This window comes from Hippichthys cyanospilos, chromosome 2 (genome assembly GCF_059441005.1).
Source record: "Hippichthys cyanospilos isolate Australia breed blue-spotted pipefish chromosome 2, RoL_Hcya_1.0, whole genome shotgun sequence".
Taxonomy (NCBI): domain Eukaryota; kingdom Metazoa; phylum Chordata; class Actinopteri; order Syngnathiformes; family Syngnathidae; genus Hippichthys; species Hippichthys cyanospilos.
The window spans coordinates 30,881,664-30,897,477 of record NC_142370.1 but is presented as its reverse complement, the minus strand read 5'-3'; the positions used below and the strand labels follow the sequence as shown (position 1 = coordinate 30,897,477).

At 37.3% G+C, this 15,814-nt stretch overlaps 1 protein-coding gene across 1 annotated transcript in view; it reads left to right on the top strand.

Moving 5' to 3' along the window:
- The window catches only part of celsr3 (cadherin, EGF LAG seven-pass G-type receptor 3), a 74,472-nt gene that overhangs the window by 53,206 nt on the left and 5,452 nt on the right, over positions 1-15,814 (top strand). The window contains exons 21-31 of the mRNA XM_088407514.1: positions 3,911-4,106; positions 4,930-5,115; positions 5,183-5,357; positions 6,298-6,465; positions 6,916-7,042; positions 7,251-7,457; positions 9,290-9,464; positions 12,195-12,307; positions 12,442-12,521; positions 13,500-13,626; positions 13,702-13,821. Coding sequence (XP_088263640.1) covers positions 3,911-4,106; positions 4,930-5,115; positions 5,183-5,357; positions 6,298-6,465; positions 6,916-7,042; positions 7,251-7,457; positions 9,290-9,464; positions 12,195-12,307; positions 12,442-12,521; positions 13,500-13,626; positions 13,702-13,821 — 1,674 coding nt within the window. The remainder of the gene's footprint in view (positions 1-3,910; positions 4,107-4,929; positions 5,116-5,182; positions 5,358-6,297; positions 6,466-6,915; positions 7,043-7,250; positions 7,458-9,289; positions 9,465-12,194; positions 12,308-12,441; positions 12,522-13,499; positions 13,627-13,701; positions 13,822-15,814) is intronic.

The window sequence follows — 15,814 nt, the reverse complement described above, 5'->3', positions numbered from 1 at the left end:
TTTGACGATTGGCAAAAGAATAGAGCATCGTTCTTCTTAATGGTTGAAAGTAAATGTTTCAGACAGAATTTGGGATTAGATTGTAACGCAGCAAAAGCTAAATATTGTTGTTTAATAATCTTTTCATCACCATAACAATAAAATAGTGTATCTATATATAAAAAAAACCTCTGAATTTTTAAGTGGGATTAAAAAGATTAATTATTATGAATTAACCACAGATTTTAAATTAAAAAATCATTGTCTGCACATTGCACCATCATTCTGTGTTAAATGATTTGTTTTCCTTTATACAAAATCAAACAATTGAATTCAAAATGTCTGTCATATTACTGTGTTGCATGCTTAATGCTTGTGTATAATTATTTTGTTTTTCGCTTGATGGTAGAGCTACTTTGAAGTTTGTGGAGTAATTACAGAATCTATTTGCTTTTTTGTCTCTCAAAACTAAACAATTTATGTCCTTTATTTTGCAGAATAACAACTATGTTACACGCTCTAGATGAAAATTGGTCATGTCAGAAATTGACAGTAATTTAACTCAAAATCCCCCAAAATATGAGAAAATAAAATGATAAAATTACTACTCTCACAATAAAGTATCCCTAAATAAATTCAATCCATCGTACAGCTTCAATTTTCTATTTTACACCTTATCTCACAAAAATCGCTTTAGGCACAGGTTGTTTTTATGTATGAAAATGAAAACATGTTTTAACATGGGCATTTCACAGTGCCAGTGACGCCTGCGGCATTGTGAAGCGTGACTATTGTATCCCAATCTGACTGTATCATGAATTACTGTATTAAGCCGGCTTCTCTAATCCATGCAAATGAAATCAATTGTGTGCGATTTTAGTTTCACAAAAGGATTACTTCCATGCTACCGATAATTTCGTGTTGACATCATTACGCTAAATCTCTATGTTATAGCTACACATGCAACGGTGCTTACTGGAAGCTCATGACTAGCAGGCGATGTTGCTATCACAATGCATTGACCGTTGCTCATTTAATATCGTAAATATCATCCTACCGTACGACCAAGTCTCATGTTACCTGATATGATTGAAAAAGTGGGAAGTTTAAACACGCTAACAGGCTTTCCAGTCATGCAATCATATTCAGCTTACTCCAATTGTGGTAGTTTGACTTGTTTGCATCTTCATCACATTCATGCAAAGAGGGAGGCTTTTATTTTCAAGTTTTGAGTTTGGCCTTTAAGATTCTACGAAGGGAGGATTTTGAAGCGGCCCTCTTGCACTTGTAGCTGTGGCTACACCTCATACTGTTGAAAAAGCTCGGTTATTGTTAAATTGGTAAAGATGGGTTGCTATAGAAACTGACATGGTCAAAGAAATAATCCTATTAGTGTCAATCAATCAATCAATCAATCAAATTTTATTTATATAGCCCTAAATCACCGAAGTCTCAAAGGGCTTCACAGAATGAAAAGAGGTCGTACAAAGACATCTTTTCAGTATAGGGTACACAACAGCATCCCCTGTCAAAGCTCCCAGAAGGGGAAGGAAAAACTCAAAAACCCCAAATTAGGGGAAAATCAGAAACCTCCAGAAGGGACCACAGGTGGGAGGAGCCCCCTTCCAGGCCCACAGGTTGAAGTGGATGCTGCATGTACCAGACACAGAAACAACATAAATTACAGAAAACATAATGTGCTATATAGTGCAGTGATGTCTTGACAGCAGGCAAGGCCATTGGGCAGGAACCATCCCACATTCCAGCCAGGTGGACTGCAGACGGCCGAACTCCTAACCCATGATGGTCGACCAACGCAGGACCCAATGGAGGCGGTCAAGTCAACCCTCACCATCTAGCTAGCCCCCTCCCCCAGCCGGAAGAGGGGGGCAGGAAAAAAGAAAAAGGAAGAAGGCTACAGACAGGCTAAATTAACTAAATGCTTTTGAATATAAATGTGTTTTTAGTCGGGATTTAAAGATTTCTACTGAGGTGGCTGCGCGAACTTCCATAGGTAGGGCATTCCATAGTACTGGCGCGCGAATGGAAAATGCCCTTGATCCCGCAGACTTCTTTTTAGCCCGTCCTGTCCTCTTGTCATTACAGTTGTTTGATTCATACTTGAAGGAAATTCTGACCTTTTGAAAGAGAAATGTTCATGGTTTACAATTGTTTTTCATGTGGCAATTTTCATACATTACACCTTCACAATGCCCTCGATCTTGTCTTTTATCTTTTGCATTTATATTACATTATATTATATATTTTTTTTATTATTTATTTTTAATTTAATTATATATATATATATATATATATATATATATATATATATATATATATATATATATATATATATATATATATATATAATTTATTGCTTTAATAAGAGGTATATGTGCTTTTAAAATAGATACAGAAGATAATTAAATATGAATATACAGTACAGATAAGATTCTCTCTCGTGAGACATGTTGTAAGAAAAAAGTAAGAAAAACAGATAGCGAGGTGGTGATGAGAATTTTTTTTTCTTAGTTTTGAGATTTCTAAGGTTTGGGCATCACTACAACTAGCTTTTATTACCTTGAATGATCAATAGAGACTGCACAGTTGTCGTGGCAACCCAGTGCCATCTTGAAAGAAATCCTATAGCAAGAGAGAGTGAAATGAAGGCACACCATTTGAGTTAAGCAATTTATTCTATAAAGAATAATTCTATATGTGGCTCCTTTATACTGTATCAAAAAACATAATTACTATGGATGTCTGATTAACAGATTAACTGCTATCAACTAATTACAGTCATAGTTCACATGTTATTTTTTTTAACACAATCTGATTTTATTCCTGTATTGCTTGGAGTAGTAAATTTAGCTTTAGCTTTAGCTGGTAAATTTAGCTTTGAAAAAGTTCAAGTGATTCATTCTTTGTCAGGTGCTTGCTCACCGTAGAAGCAGGTTGGCTTTAGCCTTCTACATAAATGCAAAGCACCCTGCTGCAACTTCAGCCACAGTTGATAATAACAACACAGACTCTAATGTAGTAAGCCAAAGCAAAGGTCTAAGTCGATTCAAGAAGATCCTACGTTTTAGCAAGTCTCTGACGGACATTATGGACGATGATTTTTAATTGTTATTTTTCGTTATATCTCGATTGACTATAGAAAACAGCAAATCTCAGAAATCAGAAAATGTTTCTGAGATAAAACTTTCATTAATTAGCTCAATTAATTACAAATCATAATTCTGGGCATCTTTTACAAGCAAAAAGCACTGTAGTTTACACTATTTTTTTGTTAACTCAATTTTCAAGAGAGATGTTCGCTTCCATTTAATGCGAGGTTTAGTTTTCAAATGTTTTGCGCAAATGAAGATTATGGCTAAAAGTGTTTGATATCTTGCAAATGGATTCTGTCTCTAGAGATTTTTTTTTAATACAGCTCATTGATCAACCTTTAAATGTGAGCTCTCATCTTGGTTTTATTTGACCGTTTCCTACTTGTCACCCTTCAGTAAATATATTCAGCCAGCCATTTTCTTTCTTTTACACTTCATTGCTTTCTTCCTCCAGTGCACTCTGATCTCTGTTACTGTCTTCTCCCCTGAGCATCATGATGCTCCAATACTTTATTGGATCTGGAGCAGTATCATGACTCTTCACCCACATCACCCCACACCCCCATCCTCTCTCATCATATATGATCTACAGTACAAACAGAATGACAAAAACAGCCAAACAAAAGTCTCTTTTATGTGTGTCTATTTACACACACTATAGTTCGTTCCCCTTCTTCCTCTCTGCCATTATTTCAATTTATTTGCATTCTAATGCAAACCTATGCAATGCAAATTCTAATCTCTGCCACCAAGTTCCATGCCAATATTGATGGATATTAGAAAAGCCTAATAGGAAAATGTGAATTGTATCCTTCCAGAACATCCTGCGGGGCTGCAGTGTGCTATTGGGTCCTGGAACAGAGGGGCTTTGGCGTGCCCTTGCCCAGGGTCAGAACCACGTTCTGAGCGGTCCGGCTGAATTGTCAGAGTTGCTGGAGCAATATACGCAGAATCTGGCCCAAAACATGAAACTCACTTACCTCAACCCCGTGGCGCTGGTGGCTCCAAATATTGGTGAGTTGAGTCACACACATAGAGACACGAACCATCAAACACGACAATGGTGAGCACAACATCAATAAGATGCAAATCTTCATAGATGATCTGTGATGGAATCAGCTCGAATGGATCTTATTAAGCAGGGGATGCAAATGAGAGCTTATTTTCAAGTGTTATGTTAAAGAAGTGTCTAAAAATGGCTGGTACTATAACATGGTTAATTATAGACAAAATATAAATTTTGTACTGCTAAAAATGGCTAATTAAGTGGAATATCACTATGACTGCCACTATGACACTTAGTACCTGTTTTAAACACGACTTTAAAACACTTATCCAGCATTTGCCACTTTAGCAAAATTTTGACTTCACAATTTGGTTAATTTTCAAGTCGTTGTTTTTTGAAATGACAAATAAATGGAAATAATTTGATTTATGGCCCAGTCTTAGTCCAAATAATATTCACACACATTGAAACGGAAAGTGAGATGAAGTGATTTTGCCGTGTGTATTGAGTGAACTGAGCTATTTCTGCTAGCAGGGGGAACTGTTCACTCATAGCCACTCCAGATTTTTTTTTTATACCAATTACGAGACAGCCGATTTGCTCTTGTGTGTTAATGGATTTTATATTGGCTTCTCACATGTACTTAAATTATGTCATGCTCACAACTTGTTTGGCTCATGTAGTGATTTTTCTCGCATGAATGTGTATGGATCAGTGTTGGGTTTACAAAATCTGACACTTTGCTATTTTAGGGAGAAAAAAAAAAACTCTGAAAGGTGATTGGACAACCACTTCGGTCCCACAATTTTTTTTGTCCTTTTTGCATTGTAGTGATGAATCTGGATCGGGTGGAGAATCACACCCATGTGCGGCGACGTTTTCCACGTTACCATACCACGCTGTTCCGTAGCCAGGCCGTGTGGGATCCCTTCACCCATGTGATTCTGCCCCCTGCTGCACTGATGCCACGACAACAGCAGCACAATTGGAAGGAAAAGGAGCGCGCAGAGAAAGAACGTGAGAATACACACATGGAAGAGTATCTGATAAAAACATGATACTAACGCAGGATCCTCCCTCTTAGGCGTACCTCCTCCAAACTCTGCTCAAGTGCCAGGCGGCTTCTCAGCCAATCAAACGGAGTACACCGCAGCCCGCCGCACAGTTGAGCAGCCAGTCACCATCGTCATTTTGCTCATCTATCGAAGTCTGGGTGGAGCGCTTCCTCCCAAATATCACACGGACAGACGAGGAGTGAGGTGAGAATCGACAAGCGTCAAAATTGCCTTTTGTGGACTGTCTGCGGTCTCAAATTTACAATGTTCGTGTGACAACTTGATAAAAACCTTAGGGCCAATTCACAAGATGCAACGCTAATGTTACTTTCCGGGATGTCAAAATTAGTATGTGTATTTATAATCTTTGTGCAGTATTTTGACCAATTTCTGGTCGTTTTCTTTCACAGCATTTTAACCAATGAATGGCACACTCCTTGTAGTGTGACAACTAAATAATGTGCCCTGTTGAAACTCGGGTCTGGGTAAAATCTGGGTACAATTTTCAGCTCCAGAGTGTCTTTGCTTTCCCTTTTGATGTGGTTGTCTTTGATGTAAATATCAAAGGATTAAATATCAAAGGAGCAGTAGTGCAAGGGATGGTATGCAGTATAATAATGTATAATGCCTCATATTACCTCATACTGTATTAACTACAAATTGATGGATAACTAGTTTGGAAATCAGGTATTAAAACACAGCAATTTGTTCAACTACTATTCACGTTTGCAATTACAATGTCATTTGCATTTGGACATTTTATCACAATGACCGAAGTTCGCAAACATGAGCTCCATTCGTGAGCCACGTACTGTAAATTGAGGTGGTGAACTGAATCTGACTCCGCCTTGAGTTTGACACCTTTGCTTTGGACAATGGGGACTACGCGCGTTTAGTAGCCAACTAAGTGATGCTCAAGGAGCACCTACTGTAGGGTAAACAAAAACGAGTTGGCATCATTACTTAAATATTATATGAAGGTATGTGATGAGTGAGCTGATCTTGGTGCCTTGTGGGGCGAAAGCTTTGTAGATTTGGCCTGTCTACAGTATTGAGGTGTAATTACAGGAGGATCATCCTGAGGAAGAAATATTGTCTGAATGAGGTCTTTAACCAAATGTACTCGCTTCTTTTTTTTCCCCAGACTTCCCAGACACCCCGTCATGAACTCCCCAGTGGTCACCATCTCAGTCTACAGCAACAAAACCTTTGTGGGCGGACATTTAGACCAACCCATCCTGCTGGAGTTTAAATTACTGGAAACAGCCAATCGCAGCAAGCCGCTGTGTGTCCAGTGGAACCACAGCAGCCAGTAAGCTCACATTTATGTTATTTGTGTCCATTCGTGTATTCTGTCCTCAGTCTGGGCAAATGTTTGGGCTCAAGGAGGAGTGAGACAGTAGTTTTGTTCAATGATTTTATTGAATTTATATACATATATCTGTCTTTGAACAAGGTATTGTCTTTTTTTGGCGTTTTTTTGTTAATTCCATTATCTACCTAAATAAGTATCTGACTTGCTTAACACTAATACATATGTACAAATGGATGATAGATATATGGGTAGATAATGCTGGCTACATATGACTCATTGGCCATTTTGTCAGTAAAATGATTATTCAGAGAGGATCTGACGTCTACATTTCAAGTCAGTGGATAATCACATGTTCTCAAAGCGCAATTACGATCATTTATAATGTTTAGCCGCTCGATTTATCTGGATAACAATTGGATGTGTTTGTTTGTTTGTGTGGCCCTGAAGGTGTGAAATCGGAGGCTGTTGGACAGTGAGGGACTGTATGGTGGTATACAGGAACACATCACATGTCCGCTGTCAGTGTCAAAGGCTGGGTACCTTCGGAGTTCTGATGGACAGCTCGCAACGAGAGGTTCGTGATACCTACTCACTTGTCCGTCTCGATCGGAGAGTTGTCCAAGCCGGAAGCCGAGAAACTTGTCATTGTTTTGCTTTAGAAACTGAAGGAAATAGTGTTGAAAAATAATGTGATGTATTATTGTATATGGTGTATCTAGTATTAGGAACTTGCTCCATTTTTCTCACAATTACTGATTTACTTGTTTGCCTTGCACAAGCAGCAGTTGGAAGGCGATCTGGAGACGCTCGCCCTGATCACTTATTCCTCCCTGGTGCTGTCCGTGCTGGCTCTTCTCCTCACCGTCTTGGTGCTGTCCTGCCTCCGAGGCCTCAAGTCTAACACCAGGAGCATCCATTCCAACACGGCGGCGGCCATGTTTTTGTCGGAGCTTGTCTTTCTGCTGGGTGTCAATCAAACTGAACAACAGGTTGGTTCTTGAGTTTCCGTCGCTCGGTTTGTTTTGAGGAACCATACTGTGCTACCTCTCAATTTGTGTCACCTAAAAATGTAATCAGACTTTAACTGGCATTTACTGGCAGTAAATGTGAAATATGGAGGGATATTTTAGTTGGTGTTCTTGCATCTGTGTTGTGGTACTTTGGCATCAATCCCAAATTGGCTTGCTAGATGATTTGTTTGAGAAGTCAATCTGCAAAATAGCCTTGAAGAAAATTGCTGGCAAGTGGCATGTCTGTCACGTCCATGAGGGGCCAATCAAATCATCGAGTACTGTACATGAGTTAAGTACATCATGCTAACATACACAACTGATCTTTTAGCAAACTAATCAACAACTATTTTCATAATCAAGTATCGTTTCCAGCCATTGTTTAACCGCAAATTGTCCAAATCTTCCAGTTTCAGTCTCTCAATGGTAATTGATCTGATTTCTGTAATACTTCATGAAAGCAGGTTGATTGATTATAAAAAATATCTGCTTCAAACCTAAATCCAACCAACACCTTTATTTGATTGGTCCACTATTTTTCTGGAACAAAACCTCTCAAAATTATTACAATGTCACTCACAGCCTTAATCTTATACCTTTCAAACATTCAGAATCGATTGTTGTGTTTTCAGTTTGATGGCAAATTCCTCATGTTTTCTTAGACCCAGCACCATGTGTGCTGCGCTCGGCTACCATTTTCCCTCCTGGCTACTTCTCATTCCATTTTATCAATTTCCTCTATGCATTTGTGTGTGGCGAGGTATATCTTGCTTTCTTACAGAGGATACGTTGCACATATGTGCTCAGTCAGCATGAAATCTTATTAATTGAAGTGCATCCTTACACAGTCGGCTGTACATCCTGAATAGTTACCTCCAGCTGATCTACTTAATGTGCTGTGTCAATTAATGTATATTGTGCATCATGCTTAGCAGAGCATGTTAGTGCTCTTAGTCATTTTGCTGGATTTGCCATTTTTCTCACTTCTGCTGTTCGGTTTATAGTGTGTGTGTGTGTATGTGTGTGTGTGCCTATATGTGTGTTCATCCAGTTATTATTATATTAATCGCCCATAATCGCACAAAAAGGTCTACACAGGCCCACAGTTAACAGGAGTTATTGGCATTTACCGCTTTGGCAAGGAAAATTTATTGAGGACTTCAGTCATTACAATTCATATGATGACATACATTCACAGCACTTTTATATACAGTATGTATTTTTAAGCCTTGAAGTATGCGTATCGCTGTTTGCTTTGTAGATTTTGAACCTTGCGCCTCATGTAAACATACGGACTCACTGAAATGAGAATGAAACACCCATTAACGGACCTTCAGCGTGCTGCTTGCAATCCTATTAGCTTGACACGTCCGAGTCTCTGTAGCTGCTGATAGGAGGATGAGGCATATGGTGCATTCATATGCAGTTGGACATATATTATATATATTATATATGTATATGTATACATATATTATGTATATTATGTATATGTTTGTACACATGTTGCAGGATCTGCTTTTTTATTGATTGTTAAATAAATTAGATGTAAATTCTGTAGTGTAGTATAAAAAATACAATAAAATAAAAATTATTTTAAAAATGTATTTATGGCTCTCACTTCAATCATACCTTCTTTGCCTCCCATCAAGTGTCGCTGGCAACTCTCCAAGATGGGTAGCCAGCACCAAATCCATTAGAAGGCTTATGCTCATCTCCCTTTCATCTTCGTCTTTACTCTTGTCGTTTTTTTTTTTTTTTACTTCACTTAGTGTCCTTCATCTTTTTGGGGTCTTCTCCATATTCTCTTGCAGTTTCTGTGCACGGTGGTAGCCATCCTCATGCATTACTTCTTCATGTCCACATTTGCCTGGATGTTTGTGGAGGGCCTTCACATCTACCGCATGCAGACAGAGCAACGAAACATTAACTTCGGCGCCATGAGGTTCTACTACGCCATTGGCTGGGGCGTGCCTGCCATTATCACTGGTAAAGTATACTTTCATGCATTTGTTTATGACTTATAGAAACATGTACTTTCATTCAATAAGTATGTTTAGGCTTAAATATCAGGAAAGCTCTCTCTCTCTCTCTCTCTCTCTCTCGCTCTCTCTCTCTCTCTCTCTCTCTCTCTCTCTCTCTATATATATATATATATATATATATATATATATATATATATATATATAGAGTCTGTATGGGTATTCAAAACTTTTTCAATCGCTGTCAAGATGTTTTTTAAATCAAATTAATGCTTAGTGTGATTTAGAAAAAAATCAACACCGTTTTATACAGTTTTTTCTGTTTAATTGTTTTTGTTAATATTCAGATGAAATTCCATTTAAGATATATTCTTTTTTGTTTTTCAGAATCAAATGGTTGAGTTTGTCAAAAGGGTTTCTAGTCTGAAAGATGATTCCAGGCACTTTGGTGCACTTTAAGCTTTTTTCAGCTTCAGAATAAGGTGTAACCAGTATAAACTCTGTAAAAAGTAAAGTTAACAATTGCTGAAAGTTGATTTAAATGCCTTTTTTTGTCGTTGTTTAAAATGATACTTTGAGAATGAGCAAGGAAACTTGCTCTCACACACACAGCTTTGTAGAACGAACGAGTCTCCTTTATTGTTTCAACGCTCGTTTGCATAGCTTTTCGTCTCATTACAACATTGCGTAAAAATATTCCGTTATACTGACGAGACATCACAGGCCGGACAAATCCTCCGCCGGTTATATAACCTTATGTAACCGTGGCTCTTAGTCCAGTCACGTAGGCTACCCAGTTCATCCGTAGTTCAAAAATCACACTTCATCAATATAATTTTCGGCACATTGATCTCACTTAGTCACTGCAGTAAGTGAATGGGGGTTTCTCTTTCTTTGGAGTACTTTGCAAAAAAAATAAATGAGAAGCGCAAATGAATAAAAAGAAGCACGTTCGAAAGAAAAGAGTAATAGTAATTGTATCTATTTTGCAGCCACGTAATTGCTTCCACAGTTAAACCGCGAGCTCACACCTGTCACGACGTCAGCGTCGGTGCATTGCCAATATCCTACTCTTGCACGCGTCCACAGCAGCTGTCTGTGCAGATAAGGTGTCCTACTGCCGTTTGAAGGGAACGTCTTTGATTGACATTTTTATCTCAGCAACAGTAAGGTGAAACGGAAACGGACTCCTACTCACAAGGAAGAATTTCTTTTTGACACATTCTGATTGCAGTTCATTTCTGTCTCCCCTTCTAGCTACCAGTTATTTTCCTTTATTGATGTGCAAATTCACCCACCAAAAATTTGTACAAGAATACAGCTGGGGTGGTTAGATTCACTTGATTTCTAGTGTATGAGAACACTGTAAAGTAACATTTATTATTTTAAATATAAACCTGCTTTTGTGTACGATGAAAAATGTAAAGTGCATTTATTTTAAATGGTCCTCATTTGAATTATTGTTATAGTAAAAATATACCATCGGAAATTGATTATTGCAAAAGGAACTTTTATATTCAATAAATCGGTTTTATAATTTTACTTGGGGTAATAAAATCTTTTATGATTACCTAAGTGGTCGTGGCATGTTGAAATTTGACGTTGTTGCCATCTTGGTGAAATTTCAGCTCCCTAGTTTCTTCTTTCAATGTTTTTCTTTTGACGTGACGTACCTTTTAATGTAAAGACCAAAAGAATAGACAAAATACCGCATTTGGTTTATTAATAAATAACTCCTGTGAAAAATGTTCGGACAACGATAACATGTAATGATTTTGAAGCCATTTTAATGTAAGCTTAACATTCATAGCTTGTGCATAACTAGCTTAAATGTCACAACTATCAGCCCCAAAGATGTGTTTTACATATTTTTCCTGTGTTTAGGCTTTCAATTCTGGGTATTTATTTATTTATGTATGAATTTATTAATTTGTTCATTTTCAAGTGTTAGGCTAAAGGTTAATGGCTGGCATTGAATGAGTTTAGGAGTTAGTAACGATTATAAACGTGTCTTGCATAAACATGTCTGTCTTTTTGCAAAACATAGCTCAGTTTTGAAAATTGGATTCATAAAATGAAGAAGTGATCAAATTAATTGATTCATTGCCCACCCCTTGGGTGTACTCATTTTAATTGAGCACTATTCTTTTTCCCCATGAATATCAAAACCTTTTAGCCAATAAAGATGAAAAAAAAAAAGATAAATTGATACCAGACAAAAAGTTTTTTTTTTTTTTTTACGCATGATGATTCAACCACCACATTATAGAGTATCTCTTAATATCCCGTCTGTTTATAAAAGCATTATTGTTGGTTTATGGCTCTCAATTCCGTTCTTATCCAGCCCAAGAAAATCAACATACGTTGTAGTTAATACCACACTTGTGTTCATTAATCCGCCAGCACTCATCCCCTTCAGAGCTAACTAATGAAATGACATTTATTTAATAACTTATGCATGCGCGATTTAATGGAACGTGGAGTTGTGTGCACAGCTCATGGGAAAATGATGGGCAATATGTGAGAAAACTCTTTAACTGTATGTTTTTTTTTAGTGTGATGGAATTCACTTGAAATATGACAGTAATAAACATTATTACATATGTAAAATGTTTAAATGGGATTTAGTATGTTTTATGAATGTATTATATATACAGTAGGTGATGCAATTCAGCGACTGTACTATATAACAGAGGCTTTTTATTTTGATATGAAATTTTATGTCTTTTTATTGAAGGTCTGGCCGTGGGCTTAGATCCAGAAGGTTATGGGAACCCAGATTTTTGTTGGATCTCCATTTACGACAAGCTCATCTGGAGCTTTGCTGGTCCCATTGCCATTGTCATACTGGTAACTTTTTCATATTTTACTCTTTGTATTTTTGACAAATATCATGCAAACTTTCCTGCTCAAAGATCGACATATTTCGGATAACATTCGCTCGTTCCCTGGCTTCATTTATGTCGTTTCTTGTGCCTGACCAGATGAATGGGGGCATTTTCATGATTGTAGCCAAGATGTCTTGTAACACCTCTCAGAAGGAGACCAAGAAACTTCCTGTCATGTGAGTACAGTAACAGCAAAACAGTGGGGTGATTTTTTTTTTTTTTTTTATAATGCAATATCACATGTAGCGTATTATAAGTCTTGATTGGATTAAAACTTTAAATTATTTGTTTTTTTACCAAGTGTATGAGCATGGCACTGTAGTGACAACTTTCTTTTTTTTTTCTTTCTTTTTTCTTTTTTCTTTCTTTCTTTCCTCACTCCCTTTCCTTCCTTCCTTCCTTCCTTCCTTTCTTACTTCCTTCATGCATTCATTTTTTCTGTTTTTCTTTCTTTCTTTCTTTCTTTCTTTCTTTCCTCACTCCCTGCCTCTCTTCCTTCTTCCTTCCTTCCTTCCTTCCTTTCTTTCTACATTCATTCAATTTTTATTCTCTCTTTTCTTTCCTTCATCCTGGCTTTCATTATTTCTTTCTTTCATTCCTTCGTTCTTTCTTCCGTTCTTTTGTTCATTCGTTTTCTTTCTTTCTTTCTTTCTTTCTTTCTTTCTTTCTTTCTTTCTTTCTTTCTTTCTTTCTTTCTTTCTTTCTTTCTTTTTTCCTCACTCCCTGCCTCTCTTCCTTCCTTCCTTCCTTCCTTCCTTCATTCAATTTTTATTCTCTCTTTTCTTTCATTCTGCCTTTCATTATTTCTTTCTTTTATTTCTTCGTTCTTTCTTCTGTTCTTTTGTTCATTCGTTTTCTTTCTTTCTTTCTTTCTTTCTTTCTTTCTTTCTTTCTTTCTTTCTTTCTTTCTTTCTTTCTTTCTATATACATTTCGATATAGCATTATAATATTCGAAATAAAATGTACCAATAATGATCAAAAACCTACTAGAAAACATTCACAAGGCAAGAGACGGCAAACACGCGTGAACACAAATGAGCACATTTTTTCGATCATGAATGAGAGGTTTGCGTTTAAGTTCAGTTTGTATAAAATCAGTATTGCTCCCGTGTGCTCCAATAGCATGTAACATCTAAGCGGTTTTCCTTTGCAGTGCAACCATCCGCAACGCCTTCTTGCTGTTGATGGTGGCCACCTCCACCTGGCTGTGTGGTTTGATGGCTGTAAACAACAGCATCTTGGCTTTCTACTATATATTTGATGTCCTCTGTCTAGTTCAGGTTTGAACATTCTGTAGGAAATTGCACTCCCATGTCAAGTGGCAGACCCTTGCTTAGACTGGCTCTGTTTCGTAGGGTCTGTCGGTGTTGCTGGTCTTCACTGTGTTCAACTCTGAAGTGAAGGAAGCCTGGAGAGTGGCGTGTTTAGGGAAGAAGAGTCTTGGAGAAGAACCGCCAAGACCAGCGTCAAATGCTGTGAGTTGCGCATGCTTTTCATCAAAACTGTTGGGTTCAGAAAATGACTGTGATCAGGTGTGTGCATTTAAAAAAATAATAATAAATTAGGGACGCCCTGAAATGTAAATGTATGGTCGAACCTGAAGGATTTGATGATTTTTTTTTTCACACATCACCTCAATTCAGCCAATCCTGTGTGACGTGACTTAAGCTAGTTACAGCCATATTCCCTAGCAAGGATATCGATGCGTGTGCCATCTTCGTATTTCTTGATTATCTCCAACTTCGTTTCCACAGTAATCATCTTCTTACTTCTCCGTCTAACATTCTAGCAATCCTAGGACCCATGGCTAACAATTTGTAGTTGTAGGTGATGCTGTAAAGCGGGACAAATGCCATAAAAAGGGACGAAAAACATTCTTATTCCACTTTGTAACGTAAAAAAAATGTGGCCCTTGCATCCTTCGTTTTTCCTGATGTGGCCCTCCGAGGTAAAGGTTTGAACACCCCTCTTATTTATCTTTATCAAGAGGTCAAAATCTTAGACTTTTGTGAACAATAATCACAAAAACAAACATATAGTACATTAGCCTACTTTGAAATGAATTAAGGACGAAAACATAACATTATCTTTCCAATACAATTCACAAATCAGATTTCATTATCTTATGCAATCATCCTAATGATGCATCCAGTGAGGTTGTTTGCTGTTATAAAATCTGTGTAAAATAATCTCATCTACTGTACTGACATTACTGTGCTAATTCCCTCCATCAATTCTCCCATCCATCTCCCCTGTCCTCTCGCTCTCCTTCTGCCTGCGGGACTCGATTCTGACCCAAATAAAATAATATAGGGCCCGTCCTGCATTGTGCGTGTGCGTACGTTTGCTTTCATGCTTTCACATTGTATGTTAGTGACCATGTAGTTCATCCAACCTTTTAACCTCCATCTCCGTCGGATTTAAACCTACTATGCAGTACCGCTATTATTGGATGCGCGAAATGTTGGGCTATGTTTGAAGCGCCACTCTGTCCAATATTGTATGTACATTATAAATGATCTGCAAGCGCTCTGGCTTATTAAATATGAATGGAGAATATACTGTGTGGATAGCTGAGGTCATGTCAAGTTTCAACAAGTCCTACTTTTAACTGCATCTGTCAAAGATGTTTTAGTCTCCTACAACTGAAGAGATTTTTTTTATGGAATCAATTTAAATGGAAGTGTTCAATATTTCTCAACTTCAAAATCAAAGTACGAAGGCCGATGTTCTCATAACTTAATTATTTCTTAATACAAATTGAAAGTAAAAGATCAACCTAAAAAACGTGGATTCACATCTTGTAGAATTAAGTTTTGAACCCCCAGTCAGCTAGTTTTAAAATAACAGGTAATCCATCAACTATCAAATCACAAACGGGGCAATTTGTCTATTTAAATAACTTAATTACTGTATATACTTATACACTGTTTATATCAATAAAAATATGTGAATAATATGCATCAAATAAAGCATTTTTCCCATGGTTTGACAAACATTACCATACCCAAAATTGACCAGAGATTTACAGGTAAAATCATCAATGAGATCAACAACTGGCCACCTACTGTAATTAGATTATTACATTGCAAATAAATTGATTTACAGGACCAAGGAAAAATGGAACTGATGCTTCAGCAAGCATTTCTAAAACTCTACATAATTAAGTCACAAAAATGCAAATTAAAGGTGTAATATAGCCCCTCAAATCACCTGTGCACCAAATCAAAGAAATAAAAAAAAAACAATAAAATCTTGCAGAAAATGGCTAATATCTGCCAATCACGATCAAGCTGATTAGAGCTACGTAAAGCCTAGTCTCGAGTCTCCACAACATCAAAATGACATCCCGATTGCGGGCACGTTTGAAAACTTTGTGCAAAAACTTATCAAGCAAATTTAATGACTCGTGAGCCTCATATTTTTGCAAGCGTGGCCTCCTTGGCTTCTTAACCTCATCTGTAGCCT